This window comes from Crinia signifera, chromosome 4 (assembly GCF_055691185.1).
Source record: "Crinia signifera chromosome 4, ASM5569118v1, whole genome shotgun sequence".
In the NCBI taxonomy this organism is placed as follows: Eukaryota; Metazoa; Chordata; class Amphibia; order Anura; family Myobatrachidae; genus Crinia; species Crinia signifera.
Genome location: NC_139220.1, coordinates 25,749,383 through 25,775,068, shown reverse-complemented (window position 1 = coordinate 25,775,068; position 25,686 = coordinate 25,749,383). Strand labels below are relative to the sequence as shown.

Here is a 25,686-nt window from a genome sequence, read left to right as displayed (position 1 = left end):
TTGCTTGCGGGGACAAAATCATTCGCTGGTCGCCGACCAGCGAATGATTTTGTAGGTGCTTGCAGATGTAAGATACCTCTCTGATGTCTAAAGGTGCGTACACACGGGGGAGATATATTGCTCAGTGTCTCCTTTTCATCAGCGACCAGAGATGGTCGCTGATGAAAAGGAACCTCTGCCGGGGGAGCCGCAGAGGTAATCAGCTGGTCGCAGGAGCAAGCGCCTGCTACCAGTGATTAGAACGGGGCTGAAAACAGGAGCGCGCACCCGGCGAGCTATCGCTGTGGCACACTCCCATCACTGGAAATATGGTCGCCAGCGACCATATTCCCAGCGATATCAACCCCTATCGCCCCCGTGTGTACACGGCTTTACATCTGCAGGCTGCACCCTGAGGACGGGACCCGCACCTGCATCACTGTGCATGTACATGGGAAAACGCTGGGTGCCCAATGCCCCGCGCATCCGCCCGCACTTCTTGGATGCAAACTGGACAGCAAACAATCAGTTCACCGCGCCTGCTCGCACCAAGCGATTGCACATGCACATAAAAGTTTATGCGCATGAGCAGTCGCTCACCATTGCTCCCCTGCGCGAACAGGGGAAGGTGCAAACCAGAATAAGGGCCTAAGTGATGCGATGTAAAACACCAGTATTCCTCTGCCCATAACATCAACAAGGCCGATCGCAGCTTCCGCTATCTCAGGTGCTGTCAGGGCTGGTTATATGGGGTCGTTGGGTCAACACAAAGGTGGATATGCATTGGGTCAACCACTGAAGCAGATCAGCATGCTTAAGGTCGACATAGTTGAAAGGTCGACACAAGCATTAGGTCAACAGTGTCTAGGTCGACTGTCAAAAGGTCAACATGGGTTTTTCACGTTTTTTCTTCCATTTTTGAGGTGATATGTGCCGACAGTCAGTTTTTCAGCGGACGGGCCGATGCCTGCAGCCGCCCGTCCCATCTTCGTCCTAGCAATAAAAGTTGAGACTGACTTTTATTTGCGATGGCAGGAAAAATCATTCGATGGCCGCCGACCATCGAATGAGTTCTCCTGCTAGCGGATTCATGAGAGGGGATGTGTTCTCGTTCACATCCCCTCGTATGGTACAGAGGGGATTCGGCGGGAGGGAGGGATTCCGCATTGAGAGTAGGGATGGCCATCGACCATTGATGATTTGAAATCATTGATGGTTCATGGTCGATGTAGAATACTTTCTCCATCGATGGCGGAGAACCAGATGGTTTGCCTCCATCGATGGAACAGCAAAATTATGTTTTGCTGTGGGTTTTTTTTTTTAAAGTGCCGGGGAACCGAGCATAGCACCGCCCCGACACCCATGAAGCCCCGCCCCCGTGTTTTGATTGGCCCACAGGCTCATCAATTAAACACAATGGATGACCATCGATATGTAAAAATATCGATGGTCATCCATTGCATAGTTTAGCACTATCGATGGCCAGTTGCAGAATTGCCATCAATGGCAACCATCGATGGCAATGGCACAATGGCCATCCCTAGTTGAGAGGAGCAGGGATTTGGCCAGGTGCCGTCTCGGGTGATGTTTGCTGCTTATCGAGCCAACCTGAATTAGGAACTGTCTACTATATATAACAGATGCTGCAGACCTCTATGACCTGTAATGGACATAATAAGCTTTCTGCCCTTTACTAAGTTAAAGTATTCTGATCCCTACACAGTAACAATATTCTGCATGAAGTTACAGCCATTGCAGCTGCAGATACAGGGTGTGCATGCAACCATGGAAGAGCTGAGCTCTCTATAAGGGGATATGTCCGGTCCTCCCCCCACAACTCACATTAGGAGGAATCAGTGAGAGCAGCCAAGGCTGCAGCAGGCCTGTGACATCACAGTGACGAGAGAGTCTGCAGCAGCTGCTGCTGGGGAGTGAGAGGGGGGAGGACAGAGAGTCTGCTGTCTCCGCTTATCCTCTAGGGCTGCAACACCAGACCAGTCTCTCCCTGCCAGGGTCTCTGCCACATCACCCCCTGCCAGGGTCTCTGCCACATCACCCCCCAGCCATCCACCTCCAAAAAAGTAAGTTTTAATGTCATTCTTTGTTCCTGCAGCCACACAATGGGCAAGCTCTGCAGCTGGCACACAGCCTAAACTGTGCAGGGCACTGACTGTGCCCTCTGTGGTCCTGCCACACACTGCCGTCACTACCTACACTGATGAGTCTGTTACAGGGAACTATCACATACGTGTAAGTTTCTGCAGTGCTAGTCTCCTGCTTTTCTTACTTTTGCAAAATAATCTATTATTAGTAAATATTTAATATGTGCTATTTTTAGAGGTAAGACCAGGCTACAGAAACCAATAGAGCGTAAGATATAAAGCGAAATATTGTATTATATCCATTATATTTTGTGTTTTAGAATATTTTCTTGTTCAATTACAGCCGAGACCTGTGTAACTATATGTTACAATATTTAGTATATTTCTAACAATAAGTGTTTTTTTTTTTTTCTTGGTCAATTATCCTGTAAGTGCTGATTATATACCAGTATAAGGTTCTTCTGCCAGGACAGGGACCGGCAAACACCTTGGCATACTGTGATAGACTGGGTGTGGCCCTGGGCTGCGTATTGTATAAAGCACAGGGCTTATTGGAACGACATCAGACAGTTAATCAGAGGGACGTGAGGCTGCTGGGACCTTGCAATACAGGAGATTGGAAGCTTTTTCTATTTATAAATATTACTGTGCTCCCCAAAAGGTCACTTATATACTAATGCTGGGGTTTGCAAACTCGGTCCTCAGAACCCCACACCGTTCACGTTTTCCAGGTCACTCGGTAGCAGACTTGCCTACCGGACCCACTCCATGCTGTCTTCCTTGAATCCTGTGGTAATGTAGGATTGCCAGCACCTGTGGTGAGCTAGGTAACTGATAAGAAAGGTGTCACCACAGGTGATGGCAATCAGACATTACCAGGGAAGGCCAGGAACAGAGCATTTTCTCCCTGAAGGAGAGGGTCAGGTAGGTAAGTATGCAAGGTGCATTCATTACTCATTGACACATTTTAAAAGATCCACAGGTGCAGCTAATTATTTCACTTGTGATTCTGTGAGGAGACCTGCAAAACATGCACTGTCCTGAGGACCGACTTTGAGAACCTGTGTTCTAATGTAAGCTAGTGTACCCGGCAATGGCAGACAGCATCATTACATGTCACACTGAGACTGAACGTGCCAGGTAACGGTCTCACACGTTTCCTATTACCGTGCAGTCACTTCTCACGTCATTTTGGGACAGTTTGAGTGATTTTTAAGAAATATTGTCAGCTGGGTACAAACTTCAGGTTAATAGTTCTTAGCCCTCCCCGCACATTCTTATATATATAGTTGGTCACACTTTAATGGATTGCCATTGTCATAAATGTGCCAGCTCTGCACAAAGAAAAGGAGACTGTGTTATTTCATTGTCCAGCATGATCATATGAGTCTTATCTGCAGTCATTAGATTTTATTTATTGTTTATTTATATGGCGCCACAAGGGTTCCTCAGCGCCTGACAATACACAGATGAGCATAAGAACAAGACAAGAAAACAGTGATTTACAGGACAAATGCAAATTAGGACAAGTACATGGTAAATAAAAGACAGTTGCAGCAGCGGACACTGACCCAATTATAACAGTGGCAGAGATATATTCTAAGAAAAGAACATGAGGAGAGAGGGCCCTGCTTGTTGGAGCTTACAGCAGAGGTTCCCAAACGCGGTCCTCAAGGCACCCCAACGGTCCAGGTTTTAGGTATATCCATGGCTCAGCACAGATGTTTAAATCAGACTGACTAAGTTACTAATTAACTCACCTGTGGCCAAGCATGGATATACTTAATACCTGGACCGTTGGGGTGCCTTGAGGACCGCGTTTGGGAACCTCTGCTGTAAGCTCTAACAATCCCTGCCAGGCTTGGATCTGGGAATGAGACAAAACACTGAGATCCCAGTATCGGATCTCAGTGTTTTTGTCTAGGAAGCTCACTGCTGTTGGATCCAATCAGCGGCCACTACAATGGTAACACACTGCTGGTTGGCTGAGAATGGCTGTTTCGTCATGCAACCAGTGACCTGTTACCATGGCAGCAGCCACAGATTGGATCTGACAGACAGAAGGGCCCCCTTACACCACCCTCCCTCTTGGCCAGGTCATCCTTCACCGGCTCATCCTACATCATAACTGGAGGGATGGAGGATGTACAGGGGATCCGCTGCTGCTGAGAACTGGGAAACAAATTCTATGCTGCCCTTTGGCCTGGTGCAGCACTGGCAACCGGGAAGCTACAAACCTTGGGGGCAAAAGGTAGAGGGGATTTACTATATGTGACACAGAGTGTATGTGACCGGGCTGCATCATTGTGCAGCAGCAGGGCTAAGTCAGGCTCTTCCCCCTGTCCCCTCTCAGATACAGTTACCAGCATATGCCCCACTATAGGCTTTCTGATTTGTGTAGACTCCTTAGTGGGGTATCGCAAAAGGTGTACATGAATGGCAAGGAAGAAAAAGTATGTCTCTACGTGGTGCACCTATATAAATTTTCTCACGAATAAAAATTAACTTTTATTGATAGTCTAGAAAGGCGAAATATAAAAACACACAGACACAACATATACGCAAAATGTGTTTAAAAAACGATGACTCTCTGACTCCACACACTTGTTGACCGTGGGTCAATATGGGTGATACAGGTATTTCGTTGGCCGACACTTTATATCATATAATTTGTATAATTCAAAATTATGGGTGTCTTATTGGCTGATTGCCCATGGGCATAGGTGCAGATATCTGACACAAGAGTGGTGAAATAGCGTGATTATTAGTACACTATAGATTGGTAGTTGACTAACTTACACCTACAAAATATCTCACGCAAAGCTGAGCGTAAATGGCGTAAATCTCACAGTCAAATGGATTTCTTTACATATAAGAATATCTACCAGTACTATAGTTATGCCCTGGAAACTGCCAAACAAACATATTTCCAAACTCTCATTTCTGCTCAAGCTTCTAACCCAAAACGACTTTTTAATACATTTAAATCCCTTCTCAACCCTCCCTCACCCAAGCCACCAACCACTATCCATGCACAAGATCTTGCTTCCTACTTCAGGGATAAGATTGACAAGATCAGAGATGAATTGGTATGCTGCAACTCAGTTGGTGATATGCTCAATTCCATACCTGAGCCCTCTGAAGCATTTGCTTCATTTGATCCCACAAATGAAGATGAAGTATCTGCACTTTTCTCTGCCTCCCACTCTACTACCTCTCCTCTCGACCCTATACCCTCGCAAATAAGTAAATCTCTGTCTCCTGTGCTCATTCCAATCTTAACTAAAATCTGTAACCTCTCTTTCTCTACTGGTGTCTTTCCTTCATTGTTCAAACAAGCAGTTATTACTCCGATTCTGAAAAAACAGAATTCTGATCCAAGCTCTCTCTCAAACTACCGTCCCATTTCTCAACTTCCATGCACCTCCAAACTACTTGAAAGACTTGCTTATACTCGCCTCACACACTTTCTGAACTCGCACAACTTAATGGACCCGCATCAGTCAGGCTTTCGTGCCCAACATTCCACAGAGACAGCACTGACTAAAGTTGTGAATGATCTGGTCACTGCTAAGTCTAAAGGCCACTACTCACTACTAATTCTTCTAGATCTCTCTGCTGCTTTTGACACTGTTGACCACACACTTCTCATACAAACACTACAATCCATAGGTCTTAAAGACACAGCCCTCTCTTGGTTCTCATCCTACCTCTCTAACCGCTCCTTTAGTGTTCGTTTCTCTGATTCTACCTCCTCTTCGCAACCTCTTTCAGTTGGAGTACCTCAGGGTTCAGTTTTAGGTCCCCTGCTTTTCTCAATCTATACCTCATCTCTTGGCAAACTAATCAGCTCCTTTGGATTTCAGTATCATCTGTATGCGGATGATACTCAGCTCTACCTATCCTCCCCGGACCTGTCCCCATCTGTATTGAGCCGTGTCTCTGAATGCCTTTCTGCTGTTTCAACCTGGATGTCATCTCGCCACCTCAAACTTAATATCTCAAAAACAGAATTAATTATATTTCCGCCAATAAATAGTAGTTACCAACCTGATATCTCTATCGCTGTTGAGAAGATGACAATCACTCCTACCTCTCAAGCTCGCTGCCTAGGTGTTATCCTTGACTCAGAACTTTCCTTTGTACCCCACATTCAATCTGTCTCAAAATCATGCCACATGCACCTAAAAAACATATTTAAAATTCGCCCTTACCTTACACAAGACACTGCAAAAACTCTAATCCATGCTCTCATCATCTCACGCATTGATTATTGCAATAGTCTCCTTATTGGCCTTCCCCAATACAGACTCTCACCACTACAGTCCATTATGAATGCAGCTGCAAGGCTAATCTTCCTAGCCAGACGTTCATCGTCTGCAAAGCTACTCTGTCAGTCACTTCATTGGTTACCTGTATTCTACCGTATTCAATACAAAATTCTTTTACTTACACACAAAGCCATAAACCAAACTACACCAACATACATATCTTCTCTTATCTCAAAATATCATCCAACACGACCTCTACGCTCCTCCCAAGATCTGCGTCTCTCATCCACACTCATTACCCGCTCCCATTCCCGACTGCAGGACTTTCTTCGGGCTGCACCCACTCTGTGGAATGCCCTCCCAAGCACAATAAGACTCTCCTCCAGTCTCCAAACCTATAAGCGTTCCCTAAAAACTCATCTCTTCAGGCAAGCTTATCAAATTCCAGAACCAGTCATAGAACCTTGCATTCTGGTGGAATCGATGCAATAAAGAATACAGTATCTATCCTTATGTATCAATGCCTATTTCCCTATAGATTGTAAGCTTGCGAGCAGGGCCCTCCTACATTTTGACTGTCTGTAAATACCCTGTTTTGTTGTATCACTGTCTGCTATTGTAAAGCGCAACGGAATATGCTGCGCTATATAAGAAACTGTTAATAAATAAATAAATAATAAACTTCTTTAGAGTCCCCAGATACAATATCACAATAAATTGTCTGGGTGTCTTCTCTAAGAATCCCTGAATTTCGACACACAAAAGGCACTTTGTGTGTAAGGTTGACACTGGTGTCGACGAATATACACGGTTTATCACTGAGGTGGTCTATCACTGGCTGTCTATATTGTCAAAGCCAGATATCACTGTCAGTTAGTGACACTTAACCGTGTTATGTCGATCTGTGAGGGCGGATCAAAAAGAATGTCGACTATATGTGTCAACCTTTAATAGTAAGTTTATCGGAAAATTTGCACAAGTAGTTTCTTAATATCTACCGAGTCTTTTAAGATATTAAAGGGCCTTGAAAAAAGCTACTGCGAAGCGCGCGCCGGCTAGCGGTGACGCTCCTTAGACTCGCACACTGACTAGGATGCATTTTGATCTGTATCTTTAATTTACAGGAACCCCATGAGTGCTATAGCGTGCAGATACCTGACTAAGTGGTGAACACCATTATAAATAAGTTGTTAGTTACTGCTGACTTTATTCTTGAGTGGCATACAGGAGAATAATACCCTCTCTTAAAAGTATTGGCTATAATCCAGGACTCTAATATAAGAGCCCCGCAGCACCAATTTAATACTGCTCAGAGAAGTGGTAGTTTATCCACAATAGCCTGAGAAACACGGTGCACATTAAATGCTGCACTAATTAGTGGATAATTGCCAATCCCCTTAGAGGGAATACTTTGTTTCTACTCTGTTGCAAGTCCACTCAGTAGTGAATTTATTCCTCCTGTAGGAAGATATATGTCTTTTTAGTAACCTGAATGTTTAAACAACACAACCAAAATGGGGATTACACTATAAACACCCTGACTACACTATTGCAGCAAGCCAACTGCTATTTACAGTATATGCCCTAAAGGACGACTGATATATTAGTCGACACAATAGAGGCGACTCTGTGAACATATCCAGTAAAAACGTAGTGAAAAGCACTTATAACTGACTGATTGCACGAACATATATGTATTTGAAGTGCAATTTTAGTCAATGCTGGAAGCGATTTAACTACACCTACATCTGATATTACTGGACTTAATACGGGTCCACGTATAGTAAGAATTATTGGAACAAAGATATGCACAAGAGTCCTGAGATCCCTTTAATATCTTAAAAGACTCGGTAGATATTAAGAAACTACTTGTGCAAATTTTCCGATAAACTTACTATTAAAGGTTGACACATATAGTCGACATTCTTTTTGATCCGCCCTCACAGATCGACATAACACGGTTAAGTGTCACTAACTGACAGTGATATCTGGCTTTGACAATATAGACAGCCAGTGATAGACCACCTCAGTGATAAACCGTGTATATTCGTCGACACCAGTGTCAACCTTACACACAAAGTGCCTTTTGTGTGTCGAAATTCAGGGATTCTTAGAGAAGACACCCAGACAATTTATTGTGATATTGTATCTGGGGACTCTAAAGAAGTTAGTCAACTACCAATCTATAGTGTACTAATAATCACGCTATTTCACCACTCTTGTGTCAGATATCTGCACCTATGCCCATGGGCAATCAGCCAATAAGACACCCATAATTTTGAATTATACAAATTATATGATATAAAGTGTCGGCCAACGAAATACCTGTATCACCCATATTGACCCACGGTCAACAAGTGTGTGGAGTCAGAGAGTCATCGTTTTTTAAACACATTTTGCGTATATGTTGTGTCTGTGTGTTTTTATATTTCGCCTTTCTAGACTATCAATAAAAGTTAATTTTTATTCGTGAGAAAATTTATATAGGTGCACCACGTAGAGACATACTTTTTCTTCCTTGCCATTCATGTATATCTTCTATGTCCAGTGGTAGCACACCCATAATGAGTGTCACTTGAAATATCTAAAGAATACACTCACATAGGGGTCCACCCATCATCCTCGATATTTAATGAGGGTCCTGTGCGAGTAGCAATCTCTCCTCTTTGTATCGCAAAAGGTGCACTACTACTACTGTGTGGGTATAATGTGTAAGGGATACTAATACTGTGTGCTGTATGGGGTATAAGTAGTGCTACTGTGGCATAATATGTATAAGTGGTACTAATGTGAGGTGTAACGTGTATAAAGGGTTGCGTTATATGATTAAGGTCTATTACTACTGTGTGGCATAACATGTATAATGCATACTACTACTTTGTGACATCACATGTATAAGAAGCACTGCTGTTTGATGTACATGTAATGTGTGTAAGGACATGCATTGTGGCATCATGTGTATAAGGCGTACTACTACTTTGTGACATCACATGTATAAGGAGCACTGCTGTTTGATGGACATGTATTGTGGCATCATGTGTATAAGGCATACTACTACTTTGTGGCATCATGTGTATAAGGCGTACTACTGCTGTGTGACATCATGTGTACAAGGCATACTACTACTTTGTGACATCACATGTATAAGGAGCACTGCTGTTTGATGGACATGTATTGTGGCATCATGTGTATAAGGCATACTACTACTTTGTGGCATCATGTGTATAAGGCGTACTACTGCTGTGTGACATCATGTGTACAAGGCATACTACTACTTTGTGACATCATGTGTACAAGGCATACTACTACTTTGTGGCATCACATGTATAAGGAGCACTGCGATTTGATGTACGGACATGTATTGTGACATGGTGGCAATTGTCTTAAGTGCTGTTCGGTCTAGGTCAAGTCACTAGGACACCTGAAAATGGTAGACATTGACAGAAGGTAGGCATGGACATGGTCGACACTCAAAAGGTTGAGTTTTTATGTAGGCGATACATTAGTTCAATCGAAGAACAACAACCGCTCAGTGTGTGCCCAGCTTAAGTTCCATGTACAGCTTTGTGTTAAGAAAAATTAACTAAAGTACCCGGCATTGCCTGGGTTTACCTCATGATTTATTAAGTTATCAATCAACTGATTGGATCTGGAACTGTCAAAAATTGTAAAATAATTAGCAGCTCTTCCAACACACCCATGGGGTGGCTGCTGTGTCGTTTTTTTTAGTGGGGTGTCGCCAGTAGCCCTAATCCCCAGTGCATTTCTTAAGACAAGGAAAGTAGTGTCTGCTTGACAGGTGGCAAACCGTTCATCTCCAGAGACGTAGACGATGTCGGGGCAGGCAGCAGGAGCAAGATTCTTCTACTCTGTTTTTTTTTTTTATGTTCAATAACTATATTGGCAGTTATTTATGTGACAGAGATATGCAGGTTATAATGTATATATTTTATGTAAATCCACTTTTTTTTTTTCTTGCCACAAAATTGCAGCATTTGCAATTCAATTGTTTATATTTTGACCCGGATCTCCCATCTGAAGTGAAGGGGTGACATTTGTGCCAACGGGTGAGAGTCTGCGTACTCCCTTGTCACACCCAAATGGACTGGGTTTAGACGCATAAAGAGACTTAGAGGGTTATTCTGGTTCACATGCAAATGCTAATACCTTTTCAATTGGAGAAAACCATATGCACTGCGGGGGGGGGGGGGCAGATGTTACATGTGCAGATAGCTTTAGATGTGGGTGAGTTATTTTGTTTCTGTGCAGAGTAAATACTGGCTGCTTTATTTTTACGCTGCAATATAAATCACACTTTGAAGTAAATCACACTTTGAAGTAAAACCCCACCCAAATCGAACTCTCTCTGCACAAGTGACATCTGCCCCACCTGCAGTGCACATGGTTTTATCCATTTGAGAAGGAATTTGGGTACTTGTTTAGTTTCACGGCGGCAGATGCGATATTGCATGCGATTTGATGCGATTTTGTACCTGTTCATAACCCCACTATCCACTACGCATGGAGTTGAATTTATATAGTGTGGCCAGCGCAGCGAGCCACCGAGTTTGAAGCGTGGCTCGCGGATGCGTCCCCTCGCGGGGCTCGCTGCGCTCACCGCACCTCGGGCTCGGTGGCTCGTTTGGCTTGCCACACTATATAAAATCAACTCCATGGGTAGTGGATAGTCGGGTTATGAACAGGAACAAAATCGCATCGCATGCAATATCGGCCGCCGTGAAAATAAACAAGTACCGGAATTTGCCTTTGCGAGTGAATCAGAATAACCCTATAAACCCATTGAAAGAAGTACAGGGAGTGCTGCATTTCTACACCAAAAACCCCACTGCGCTCGCGCCCATAATCAGAAACAATTGAATTGCTCCTGTCGTGAACCCATTACTCATGAGCGCCACAATACAATTGATACCACCCCTGTTTCCTCCACCCTCCCAATATGTTTATGGTCTGAATTCAGCGACTTTACATATCAGCCCTGTAAGAAAACATCTGGCCATTGGAACCTGTAATTGGGCCTTTCTTTACATCCCTCCTTTGTACCTGAATACATTTGATAGGTCACTTGTCCATCCCAGACACTGGTTGCCTATAATTCTGTAAGTGAGAGGATGAGCGGATTATCATTGTATACAATAGAAGTTATAAATATTGGATTTGCTGTTGCCGGTTTGCTTTGTGCGCTTATGTTTCACATTCAGCTGTTTCAGGATGTCAGTGCTAGGCCCACAGACCATCTGCCTCAATCCTCAGAGGGGTGGAGTGAGGGGGTTATGGGGGCGGTGGGGTGTAGAGGGGGGTGACTAGGTCAGAAAGAACTAGTGTTAATTCCTGGGATAGCAATGTGATCTCCAGGGAATAAGCATACTGGACTGTCACCTCCTGTTATTGCAATACAGTCCGTAGGTACAATATGACCAATTCACTTTTCCGTGGCACTCGCAGAAAACTCCGGGGTGCCGCCCACAACGCTGGCCACCTGTCAATCTTGTTGTGAACGGCCAGCGATGACCAGCCATTGCTGCCTTTTTTTCTTAGGGAAACCTTGCGCGGTCTCTCGATAATCAGCAGTGCTGCAAATTCACATCCCTGCGAAGGGTGTGAATCGAGCCCAATATCTACTCATTTTAAAGTTCGCTTTGATGTCAATTTGAGTTTGACACAAAAAGTAAACAGAAAAAATAAATTTTCATTAATGCTCAATGGTACAATATCTCGAATATGTCCTTAATGGGTCATACATATAAAGGGTCATTTTTGAAAATATATTTATGCCCCTTTCAGACCGCACTTTTTAACCGGTATAAACAGTTATATGTGCGGTCTGAAAGGTGCAGAATGAATTTACCATTTCCAAAAATCCGGTATTTGGAAACGGTAAAAAAGCAGACTGTTTTTTTTTTTTTTTTTGCTGTCTGAAACGGTATTTAGGACCCAGCCAATAGTGGTCCCGCTGCGTGCATATTTAATGACCCGCTCATTAGATATGCACCCACCGAGGCATCCCCTACCCACCCCGCACACAGCATGGCACAGCACGGAGGCGCCGGTGGACAGTACACGGCAGGAAGAGCTGGCAGTGCCACAATGGGAGAGCAGAAACCAAGGACCATCCTCCGCTGGCTGTCCAGGTACGAGGGGGGGGGGGGGGGGCTGCCTAAGACCGTACTGGTTTTGACCCTGTATTTGAAAAGTTTCCAAAAACGGGTCTGCCGGGTAAAAAAACACGGCATTTAAACAATAATCTACCGTTTTAAGAGATGCGGTGTGAAAGGGGTTTTACCTGGCAGACCCGTTTTTGGAAACGTTTTCAAATACAGGGTCAAAGCCAGTTATGCGGTCTGAAAGCAGCATTAGTCATGCCAAGAAACATTGCTATCTCTATAAAGTTATATAATTATACAGCTTATACTACTTTCAGTTCAGTCTTTGTGTCAACCTTTTGAACATGTTGACCATACGAGGTCGATTCGCCATCTGAAATCCAGTGTGTAAGTGTCCTAGTGGATGCCGATTTAAAGTGATTTTCAAGACAAAGGAAATTTGTTTGTCCTGGAATTCAATTTGTTCTTTTATTTTAATTAACAATTATCTAGATATTAATCTATAATGCAGCATCTTACAGAGAATACTTCAGGCATCCCATCGGTCCCTTCACCAGTGGAGCTTTCTCTCTTTGGGGCAGATGTATTAAGCCTTAAAATAGATAAGCCCAAGGGTTATAAAAGGGGGGTTATTCAATCTCTGTCAAAATTTTCAACCGTAGAAAGTTCAGTATTCAATCCTGGTCTGGAAGGTGAGTCTTGAGGTCGGAAACGGCCAGTGATTGTCAAATCCGTGGCCGTTTTTCGACAAACAGCTCCGTTTTCACTGATCCACAGACATTCTGACAGTCAGAACATTGAATACAGACTGTCAAGTTGTTGTTGGAAGCCGGCGAAAACAGACGGGTTTTCAACTGTTGAGATTTTCCGATAGAATCCCAGATTGATTACCCCCCTAAGAGTGATGAACGTCCAGCCAATCCACTCCTGTCATGTTTCAGTCTGTGTTTGGAAAATGACTTTTAGGAGCCGATTGGCTGGACATTTATCACCCTTTGGAAGGGATGCTCTAACATCCACGCCCCCTTACCGCCGGCTACCGCAGACCTAATTATTGCATATGCTCTAACATATGCGATAATTATGGCAAAGGACAGCTCTTGCATTAAGAGCTGTCCTTTGCGATCTTGCCGGCGATGTGCTGCGGGTCCCGGCGGATTCCCCCTCCCTCCATTACCCGGGCTGCTGCTGGGCGGCCTCTCCTCCTCCTCCCTGCACCCGGAAGAGGATACAGTGCAGGGAGGAGGTCACAGGTCCAGGCAGCACAGCGCTGTGCTGTCTGGACACAGGTGAGGGGGGGTGTTGGTGCGAGGCGGCGGGGGTCCGTTCGGGGTGGTGTGGGTGCACCCATAGGCTTCCCCCCTACCCCCTGCAGCGAAAACCCGCCGTGCGGGTTTTGCGGCATATCAAAATGCGGAAAAAACCCAGATAAGGTTTTTTTTTACCGCATTCCTGCTTTACAGAATCTCCCCCTTTATCACCCTGGCGTTTATCCCTTTTTAATGCTTCACACATCTGCCCCTAGATTCGCTAATGCATGGACAGATACATACTAGGGTTATATTATTTTTGATGTCAGAAGTCAATTCGACTAACAGTATGTGTTTGGTTTGTTGGAGGGAACCGTAGCCTGCAAACATGGAGGGAACATCCAAACTATACACACGTTGGGCAAGATCTGAGTGCTTGACATCAGGGGCCGGATATTATGCCGTCCGAGTTGGATGGAGGTGCGGTTTCCTCTCCAAACTTTTATTATGTCACCTCAGGCAAAACCTCAGCCTTCTGCCCTCCCCAACCCCACACTACCACCAATACCCACTTTCCAGCCCCTCAAGTGAAGGAGCGGAGGTGGAAGTTCCACAGCCGCCACCTGCATTAAGTACAACCAGTATGTTTTGCTCATAGACATCCTTTATTTTGTGGTAGTCAGACTCGGTGACACCCCAGAGATCCCGGCGCCCTAGGCCGCTGCATAATGGCAGAGCCAGCCCTGTATAAGTTCATCAGAGTATTATATTAAAGTTGTGTCTTGAAAATTTAGCATTTCTTCAATAGACCCTGTGCATGTGAGGCAGAGGGGCTAGAGGCATGGCCAGCAGCTCCGGGCGTGCTGGCCATGCCCTCCACAGCGGTGAAATTGGGGCGTGGCCTTGAGTACCGCGACCATAGGCCACGCCTCATATTTGTGGGTGCATTCAAATGTCCCTACTCCACTAGTGTTCATTCTAGCACCCGCCAGCTTTGAAAACCCATGCAGTTCCTCTTCCCTGCCTGGGGTGTCACTGTCTGCTGTAGTGCTTTTAGCACAGTCTGGTCTGTATATCCGCATTGATATGCAAACCAGACCTGTGCTAGAAACACCACAGCAGACAGCGACACCCCAGGCAGGGAAGAGGAACTGCAGGGGTTTTCAAAGATGGCGGGTGCTAGAATGAACACTACACCAGTGTTGGGAGCTATTATATTACTGATGCAGAGCTGGAAACTAGCCCGTTCTGATTTGTACACCTTTTATACCCGTGCTTTTGGTATGTTTGTTCCAACATGGGCTCCTGAATCTCGCTTATGGTTCATACTGTACTTACACCACGGACAGTGAATGTAGAATGTGAGGGAGGCCTGTCTCTGTGCTTGTGGCTCTGCACACAGCCCTTGTAGTGTGTGCAGGAGACGGTGCAGGAGAATGACTGGCTGTATAGGGTTCAGCGAGGCTAAAGTTACAGATCTGTCTGCGCCGCATTTATGCAGCAAATACAGGTCCTGAGACATAAGCCGTCTGTCCGTAATCTACTGCATGGTCTCCAGGAAGCTTAGCCAAGTTTTCCTCTGGTGTTGAATTATATTCCATAAAAGGGTTCCCGTGAGGATCTAAGACTCTGGGATAAAAGATCTTTTAAACCGTGATCCCAACTAGTAAACACTTATTTCAGACAAATAATTATACACTGGAGAGCAGCCTGATTTCTTTGTTGACATCCTTTTATTTTGAATTAAAAATGTCAAAACAGCTGTAATAATTTTATAGGTCTGTACAATAAAATCTATCTGAAATTGCATGATCATCCCGAGTCACTGTGGAAGTGAGTGGGATTCGGCCGGTGGTGTGCTGCTCACCCGGGAGTCTGGGGAATCACCTCAAGGTCACATGATGTGCCCGTGCCACACACAGTTGCCCGGTGTTTTTTTTATTCTACGCAAAATTCCGGATTGGTGGCGCTCAGAGGCGCAGAACAGGATCGGGTGCAGGGTCTCTGTGGAATTCAGTGGGTGTTTCTGGGATGTAACAAAGGTGGCTAACCAGATGTGCGTCTTGGAGCAACAACTCCGCACCGCTTACCCAGCAGGCCATGCTCAGGCGGAGAAACTGCAACCACCTTAAGGTGCGAGGGTGGTTGTAAAAACTTACCGATATAGAAACTCCGCCCTGCAATACTTTATTAAATCAGTCGTGGCATTCTCATAAAGACGTGTTTGGCTCGGAGGTCAGAAATAGCTCTCATCAGAGTACACTAAGATGTTTAAGAGTGACCTATAGGGCGAGTAAGTGTTGGTGATCTGTTTCCCCCACTCAGATTCTTGTATCATAATTTTAATAGTCTTCCGAACAAATCTGCCATATGGCCTAAAATAATATAAAATTCACTTTGGCAGATTGATGATAAATGGTGAGACTTTCTGGTCATATAGGTATATTTCTGGTCAACTCCTTTAAAACCAGAGGTGTTCTATACCTGTGATGTGGTACCCTGGGGTGCCTCAGGACACTTGTCTTGGGTTGGTGGTCCAGGGATTATTCAAATTCTTTATGGTCCATGTAAGAGGCCACACCAGTGCTGGTGGCTGCCAATCATAACCTATGTAGCCAATCAGAAGCTAATCCTGTGCGTCGCCATATAACTAGCCAGACAGATGACTGCTTACATGTATATGTGTAGATGCTTCCACTTTTTTTTTTTATTATTATTTTTTTATCCACCAATCTCCCAGAAAAATCCTTTCTGTATATACCTAAATATATGCGGCATCAGTAATAAGCGCTTTTATACAATATGGTGCTGATTTAGTTTCAATTATAGTAATGCTGTTGCCACAGATCTGCTGACGGGAGGCCAGAGCCAAAGATGAGATCTTCCTAAATCCGGTCATGTGTGCACCACCTGCGCCTCTCTCGTGCTGTGTACTGGTTCTTATCATTAATGCAGCGGCATGCGAATGACTTCTGTGTGTCACGATTCAGTACTTACTTCACAGTTCTCCCTTCCGACAATGATTATTCTTTTAACTCCTTTGGACACTGGTTTTAGTTCTGTCGGTTAATAATCACTCTGTGCTATAACCATGTTCTCTTCTCTGTTTGGCAGGTGTCCAATTAACGTCCAGATTTGAGCAGAAGGATCATGGCGTCGCAGGTAAATGTCTGGGAGACGGGAGTAAGATGTGTCCTTTGCCCAGCAGCTAGTAATTCTCTGTTTTGCTGGATGTGTCCGAAAAAAGGACAAGTTCTCTCTCACACAAGGGGCTTCACTTTTACATCTGTCAGAAGCTAACATTCTGAGCACTAGTTTAGGTGACGCTGCAATGTGTGACCTTCCTAGGAATAAGTCACTTAATTTCTCCTTACGTTTAGTGACGGACTCTATTATGCAGCCTTGATGTTTTCCCTGCGACCAGCGGCTTCCCCTGGCAGAGTGTCTCATTTACATCAGCGACCATCGCTGGTCGCTGATGAAAATGAGACACTGGGCGATATATTCTGGGGGGTGCCTGATCTTATGGCAGATAAATGGGGGGGGGGACCTTATATTGGTGAAACCACTGATTTATCTGCCTTTGTGGGACAATTGGTTGGTTCATCTGTTATCCACATCTTATTTAGAAGCATAATTATCAGGTATTAGAGGTATAAATATTATGAGCATAAAAGGCGACATGTACTGGAGTATTGGAATGATTGGGTGTGAGAACGGGAAAGCTCCCCCCCCCCCCCCCCCCCCCCCTGCTCAGTATATGTGAGGCCTGTGCCAAGTATGAGGAGAATGTTACGTCTCCTCACCATGGGATATTTATAGTTACAGAATAGGCCTTCATGACTCCTGGAGAAGTGCGTGTTACTGTAACTGAAATCAGGGGGATCTTGTACAGTCTCCTCCATTCCTCTTACAGCCTGGCTAGTGGCACTGATGTGCCGGCTACGAGCTGGTGGCGCGTATATAAAACCTTCTGAAGCTCGCTGAAGACTATTGCCTGTAAGATAATGGTTAATGGTAACGTAGCTGCCATTCACTGAATGTAATAGGTTAACGTACAAGCCCTGTGCAGCTGATCCGGGATTGTGGTATTAATACCAGGTTCATCGCTACAGAGTTACAGGAATAGGTAATCGGATCCTCCAGAGATGCCGGGATAGCTAAGGCCACTTACAGTCTCTGGTTCCAGAATCGAGAGGAGAGGACGCAGAGATTTATTTGTCCTTTATAACCGCACGACGGAGCATTACATATATGATCTGCGTGTGTACTTGGGTATTATGGCCGCTGATACATCAATGTTTATATACCGTGCCAATGCGCTACAATGATCTGTACTGCAAGTCACTTTTTTCCCATGTTTTCTTCATACTGTTTATGTACGTCCAGCGCTGTGGACCCCTTGTGGCTCCATATAGAAGGATAATATATAAATAGATAAATAAACACCACTGATTATGCAGAGTGGCGGCACCAGTGTCGGGGACACCTGGTGCGGCCAAGAGACCCACAAAAAGAGTCCTTGGTTTTGCATAAGGGGGCATGGTCTCCCAGAAGTTCCACTGACATCACTAAAGTGGGTGTGGCTTCACAGGGGAAACCCCTGCTTACCTCACTCTGTGGGCGTGTTAGTTGCTACCAGACACTCTACTGGCACTGCCGACTCCTCCTCAGTGACTGGAGTGGAGTGCTGCAGGTTAATGTCACACTGCAGCCCCAGCTCCTATCACTATGAAGGAGTGTTAGCATTTCGGTGTGACACCCAGGAATGGCCCACACCCCTTATGATGCCACTGACTGTGCATAATAGCTGTTCCTTCGTTCTTACCTATTTGTTTTTTTAACATTCCATGGGTAATGATGCTGGTTTTCTTTTTTTGCAGTGATATTTTTTTTTTATCAGTTATAACTAGAGACAGGATTATATGCAACAAAAAAAAGCTTGAAATATGCATGCAAATATGCATGAAAAATACTTAAAATATGCATTAAAAGTGTTAAAATATGCATGAAAAGTGTTAAAATATGCTACATTAAATAATAAAAAAGTAATTTTTAACTTATTTATTTAAAAATAAGCATACAATTAGTTGCAAATAAACCTCAAAAATAGGCCCATTAGGCCGACAGCATCTGCAGCTGTCTAGTGCTGTACACAGGACTTTTTTTCTTCCTGGCTGCTACAGCAGACTGCAGCGTCCAAAGCTCTTCTTGCATCAACTACACGAACCCTTATTTCCAAGCGCAGATGGATCAAATGTCAGCATAGCGTGTGAGGGCGGTGCAGTGGAAGACTTCATCCCTGCGCCGCATACTTACTGTGACACGGCATTTCCTCCGCGCCGCATGATGTCACAACCCTTCTGACCGCCTCCTCTGCTGCAGAAGTCTGTCTCTTGGTGTAAAGTCCCAGGCCAGGGCAGGCAAAGGTTCAGGAGCTTCGTAATGGCATCTGCTCCGACTGACTTTTATCAACATGAATTGGCAGCCTAGGGCAGTGTCAGACATAGCGTACATCCAAGGTTCCCCACTCTGCGCACATATTGCCCCAGCCTGCACACTCTACCACTACCTGGCCAGCAGCTACAGGGCAAAGCAGTGCTGTGACTCGCGGGTGGGAAGAGGGCTGGGCCTAAAATATGCACCATAACTAGATTTTAGGTAAAATATGCAATAACCAGTGAGAATGGGCAAAATATGCAAATGCATATGCAAATATGCAAATGCATATAATCCTGTCTCTAGTTATAACACTACCACCTCCTAGAACCGATTGCTGCTTTAAATGTAATAGCGAACTCTTCAAACTCAAACTGGTTCCCTAATCTCAGAACCTAAAAACGATTGCTGCTTTAAATGTAATAGCGAACTCTTCAAACTCAAACTGGTTCCCTAATCTCAGAACCTAGAAACGATTGCTGCTTTAAATGTAATGGCGAACTCTTCAAACTCAAACTGGTTCCCTAATCTCAGAACCTAGAAACGATTGCTGCTTTAAATGTAATAGCGAACTCTTCAAACTCAAACTGGTTCCCTAATCTCAGAACCTAGAAACGATTGCTGCTTTAAATGTAATAGCGAACTCTTCAAACTCAAACTGGTTCCCTAATCTCAGAACCGATTACATAACACCCTCCCTCTTGTTTTATTGCAGTGTTCATTCCAGGTTTTAATGTACTGCTAAATATACTGTACCAGCGATACTAAATATGCTGGGGATATATAAATGTTATATAGTGATAGTATTAATAGTGGACGCCCTCCACTATTCCATAGGGCTCTTGTCTTGCTCTTCCTATGGTCTTGTATACGTTGCTGGCGGTATGTTAAATCTCCATTTGGATAAACTGGGCTTAATTCAGACCTGATTGCAGGATAAATTGTTCTCAAAATGGGCAAACCCATGCTGCACAGCAGGTGGGGCAGATGTAACATGTGCAGAGAGAATTAGATTTGGGTGAGTTATTTTGTTTCAGTGCAGGGAAATTACTGACTGCATTATTTTTACACTGCAATATAGATCTTACTTTGACGTAAAACCCCACCCAAATCGAATTCTCTCTGCACAAGTTACATCTGCCCCACCTGCAGTGCGCAGGGTTTTGTCCATTTGAGAAGGAATTTGCCTTTGCGAGTGAACCAGAATAAGGACCATTGCCCAGTATTGCTGCTCTGCAAAGCTTTGTGGTATATGTGTGCGCTATATAAAGTAACCGTTAATAAAAATAAATAAATAGGTCCCATATACTTGAAATAATTGATATGTGTCAATTAAAAGTAACTCCTAAAAATTAATTAGCTGCAGCCTCCAAGCAGGAGGTCCGGAGCCCCTGAACCAATTGTCATGGTAATCAAACTCATTTCTACTACACCAGAATGTCCTTGCATACATTAATGCGGGGAAAGGTTGAATTTTTAATCTCTTAATAATTGAATTTAAGGCTAATCACAGGAACAATTCATCACTAAATTATTTGTGGCTGCTCTTGGTAAATCCTCTTTGTTAAGCAATTTCCTGTCCGTAACAATCAGCACATCCGATAGTAATAGACAGTACAGCTGAGTCGGTATTGATGAACGCAGCAAATCAGCCAGAATACTTAGATGCCAGCACAGCCGATAATCAGACTGCTCAGCAGTGTCTGTTATTGAGCTCACGTTGTTGCTTATCGTCCTTGTTTTATATCCATTTCTATTTGACAGACAAACTGACAACTGCAATACTTGCTTTGTCCTATGCACCCATTACAGCACCTGCGTTGTCCTGGCTCTCCTGACCGGTCCAGTTCTGTGCTGGTGATATGTACTTGTTCTTGTGTCGTTTGGAATTATGTTGGCAAACGTTGAAGTGATGCTGGTCCCTCTGCATGAGGCTGGCACATTTAAGCCACCAGTTCCAGATCTGATAGCCCAAATGGTATTACGCTGTTCGGAGCCTCCAGAGCGGAGTATCCCCGCCTCCATTGTGCTGTTTGACGCTGTGATTTTTATGTTCTACCCCTTGCTTGTACCTCAGTGATAGACTTGTACTGCTGGGTCCTCATTCATCTTTGCTGCAGTCGCACCAGACATCCTGTCTTCTTGACATACCAAGTCACATGAGTCTCTCCTAGTGTTGGGTGTCTTTTTTTGCAGACAATATGGGGGGGGGGGGGGGGTAGGTATTCAGGCCGGGAATCTGACTGGCGCAACATCCCACCAGTGGAAATTCCAGGCCGTTTTTGCTCAGTTGTACTGTAATGTAGGGTACACACCAGGGCGACCCGCTCACGATGCACATCGTGAGCGGGTCGTCAGTGTCTCGTCCGACCCGCTCACGGTGACGCGGGGGGCCCGACCCGCTCATGATGTGCACCGTGAGCGGGTCCGATCCGATGGCGACCCGCACCCGGCTGTATGGTCGTCATTGAGATCCTACCTGCAGCAGGTAGGATCTCAATAACGACCGACCGACCCGCAGAACCGCGCATCGGATCGGTATCGGTCCACACCAGGACAGAAAAGGGCCCAATCACCACACAATCTACATCCAATTGGTCGGAATTGGATCTAGATTGAGGGGATCGGGCCCTAGTCGTCCTGGTGTGTACCCAGCATAACTCGACAGTTGGAATGCAATGTTCCAGCTGTTGAGCGTCAAAGTGGGCGGATCGGCTAAAACGGCCGCAGATTGTTGAAAAACGTACGTGAATTCGACAATCCGAGACCGTTTCCAACAAAACAAATCCGACTTGTTTTAAAGTCTGATTTTGTTTTATTTAGGTTGAACTAGATGGACGCAAGTCTTTTTTTAAGTCTTACCTACTATGTAACTATGTTTTGTGATAATCTGACTTCAATGCTGTCTGTAACGGCAGCATTGAATAGATGATGACCGCCGCTATTTCCCCAAGTGGAAATAGCGGCCGGGATTGAATACCTCCCAATGTGTCCAAAGCTGGGAACACACTTGAATGTATCTGTCCAAGCTGTCTGGTGGGAACACAAATCTGGTAATGTCTGACCGACCATGGTCTGGTTACCAGCGTTTGAGAGCAGATGGTCAATTGTCATTTGCTTCCATACATTACCAGAATTTGTGTTCCCACCAGACAGACTGGACAGATAATGGGCCCCATACATCAGCAATTAATTGTCACAATCCTCAGATCTGGAGATGATTGCCACAATTAATTTTAGATGTGTGGGCTCCCCCTTTTGGCAATCCTAATCAAAAATTAATAGGGATCAGCAATCGATTGCTTAATCAGATTTTTAAACATGCTTAATCTGGTATTATCTGCGGATCTTTTTTATATGTGTGGGCATTCCCAATTAGTCGTCTTCATCTATTTACATTATGAACGCATCTTTAGTTTTATCAAACTTAGGGGCTCATTTATCAAGCAGTGATGACACTTGTGAATGATAAAGCTCATTGCTAAATGGTGCTCCAGCCAATCAGCTCCAACATGTCATGTAATCAGCCCCTTACTGTCATTTGCGTGAAAAAAAAATAACGGTAGCTGGAGCACCAGTTATTTTATGCAACAGGTTTTAAAAGTTGCAATGAATTTGACCACATGTTGCTAAATGGGACATGTAATTATTAATTTAGTATTTTACGGCATTTAGGCCCTTATTTAGGTTCACTCGCAAAGGCAAATTTCTTCTCAAATGGGCAAAACAATGCTGCACTGCAGGGGGGCAGATGTAACATGTGCAGAGAGAATTAGATTTGGGGGAGTTATTTTGTTTCTGTGCAGGGAAAATAGTGGCTGCTTTATTTTTACACTGCAATATAGATCTAATTTGAAGTAAAACCCCATCCAAATCTAATTCTCTCTGCACAAGTTACATCTGCCCCACCTGCAGTGCACATGGTTTTGTCCAATTGAGAAGGAATTTGTCTTTGCGAGTGAACCAGAATAAGGGCCTTAGTGTAATCTTTATGGGTTTCTCTGGTCTTCTCTTGCAGGGAGGCCGTTATAGGGGGTCCGTGAAGGATTACCCGGACTTTGATGCAAGCCAAGATGCCGAAACTCTCTATAAAGCCATGAAGGGATTTGGTGAGAGAAAAGTCTATAAAATGATGTCACTTTTGTAATGATGTAAATAAATAATTAGTCTTTATTCCCATTCACAAGTGATTTTAGATTATATATAAACTCTGCGAATGCTATGGTATCTAATCAGGAAATGTAACTACATTAGCCAGGTTGCCAGCTACTGTGACCGGTGTGGTAAGGTCTCTTGTCCGCCATCATTTCTCTCTCCCGCTCCTGCCTGTTGACTCGTCTTTCTCCTTCGCGCCTCTCACCTTATTCTGGTGTTGTGTTCGTGATGGCAGGGTTGCATGTGTCAGGGATGCGAGGAGGAAAGCTGACACCGTATGACCTAAATCTTTGTCCCAATATGTGTGGGTATTTGTGTGGGGTGGGACGGAATTAAGAGTGGCTCAACGCTGTCCCAATTTCGTGTGTGTGTACATATTGTGAGTGATGACACCAGCATTAGATCGTGACGGTGTAGCTTCTGTCACACTGATGCTGGAACTTTGTTGGGCGAAACGCGCGTCTGTGTGACATATGGTCAGCCATGCAACTTTTTTCTAGTACTTTAATAGAGATGTATGATTGGATGGTACAAGACAGGGCACCTCGTGTACCTGTACCCCGGCTCTCATTCTATCCTAAATTGTTTACAAGAACAGAGCATATCATTTGTAGCAAAGTTCATGTGATGCAGTTATATGTTTGCTTTGAGTCCCTAATCCTGTGTTTCGGTTTCTTCCCTAGGCAGCGATAAAGAGGCCATCTTGGATCTTATTACCCGCAGGAGCAACCAGCAGCGTAGTCAGATCATTCAGGCATACAAATCTCTCTATGGCAAGGTACCCATAATAAGCTTTCTTACTGTAGATCCTGTAGTTGTGTAGCTTGCTGTGTTTCCGTTCTATGTATACTTTACTACTCTCCAGTAGATCACTCTCCTAGAAGCGGTCAGGGGTCACCACTGCACGATTACACAAATCACGCTGGTATTGCAGTGTGGGGGAGGGCAGAGATGAAGCAAATCAAATTTTTGTACTTCTCACTTGGATTCCCCTCCTTAAGCAGATGTATAAACAAGTAGACAAATGTTTTTGAATTATTTTCGTTGGTACATTGCTACCTTTTAAGTGCATCTAAGCCATACTTGCCCGTTGTGCACGCACTATACTTTTCTGCCCTCTGAGAACGGCCGGGAGGCTTCCAAAAATTGGTTGTCCCTCCCAGTCCCAAGGAAAAATGTCTCATGATTTCTGCTGCAACTATGGCAAGCCGGCTACAATGTGTGCCCACTTCTGGCCCTAGTGACAAGGCTACGCCGCTGCAGCCTCTTTCCAGTCCTGCACATGCTGATGTGTGGTGGGTCCAGGGTGTGTTGCAGCTGTTTACCACAGCAGTGTCCTCAGCGTGCAGAACCCATGACCCAGCCTGTGCAGGTTGGTACCACTCAACGGTGTATAAACAATTCTATATTAAAGTGTTTTTTGTTTTTTTTAAGGGTGCATGGCCACACCTCTGTGATTAGGCCACGCCCTATACATTACTGGGGCCTGGGCAGGCTGTCTTCAGCCCTGTACCTACATAATCTTACCAATGTCTATTGTTTGAACTGGGAAACAATGTAAAAGTTAATGAGCGGATTCTCTTTCTCCTTTTTTTTTTTTTCTTCAATAGGATCTTATTGACGACCTGAAATATGAGCTCACGGGTAAATTTGAGAGACTTATTGTAGGACTGATGCGGCCTCCTGCTTATTTTGACGCTAAAGAGATAAAGGATGCTCTGGATGTAAGTATTTCTCTGCATCATTCCACCCACAGGTGGCGCCCTGGTTTGCCTCATGTAAGATAATGCATCATCATGGGCCACTGAGATTCTGATGTAGAGTTACTACAACTTCTGAAAAGGAAATGTCAATGGTGCTCACCGCAACCAATCAGATTCTAGACTGTAATAGATAAATCATATACTCTGATCGCTATTGGCAACAACTACCATTACTAAACTCATTTATGCAAATCTTCTTGTTTTCCTAGTAGTAGGTTAGAAAATAACAGTAAGGGCGAAAAGTATTAAGCCGAAAAATGCGTTAACCCCCGTTTTACCACATTTTCGTATGTACTAAACCACGTTGCCGCAGGGTGGCGATACCCTATAGAAGCCTATGGGCTTCTATTGAAGCCCGCCGCCTCCGCCGACACCCCCACCCCCCCTCTCCCCCTCCCTGCATCAGGTCCTCCTGGACCCGGAAGGTAAACCCTTCCTCCCCCTAGTAAAGCAGCCGGACATCCTTCCGGCTGTAGGGGGAGGAGGAGGTGCCGGGGACAGCCACGCTGAGCTGTCCCCGGCGTGAAGGGAGAAGGAGGCGACGGAGACACACAACCCCCCCCCCCCCCCCCGCACACCACATTACAGGTATCGCGGAGGGCCTC

General features: G+C 44.7%; 1 protein-coding gene across 3 annotated transcripts in view; it reads left to right on the top strand.

Moving 5' to 3' along the window:
* The first annotated feature begins 1,845 nt into the window (after positions 1-1,845).
* The window catches only part of ANXA6 (annexin A6), a 48,384-nt gene continuing 24,543 nt past the window's right edge, over positions 1,846-25,686 (top strand). Inside the window, exons 1-5 of one of the 3 annotated variants that reach the window (XM_083181452.1) lie at positions 1,846-2,060; positions 16,839-16,886; positions 23,182-23,272; positions 24,002-24,096; positions 24,929-25,042. In XM_083181452.1, the coding sequence (XP_083037578.1) occupies positions 16,875-16,886; positions 23,182-23,272; positions 24,002-24,096; positions 24,929-25,042 (312 nt within the window). In that variant the 5' untranslated portion in view covers positions 1,846-2,060; positions 16,839-16,874. The remainder of the gene's footprint in view (positions 2,061-16,838; positions 16,887-23,181; positions 23,273-24,001; positions 24,097-24,928; positions 25,043-25,686) is intronic. The other 2 variants (XM_083181453.1, XM_083181451.1) reach the window with 2 other exon arrangements.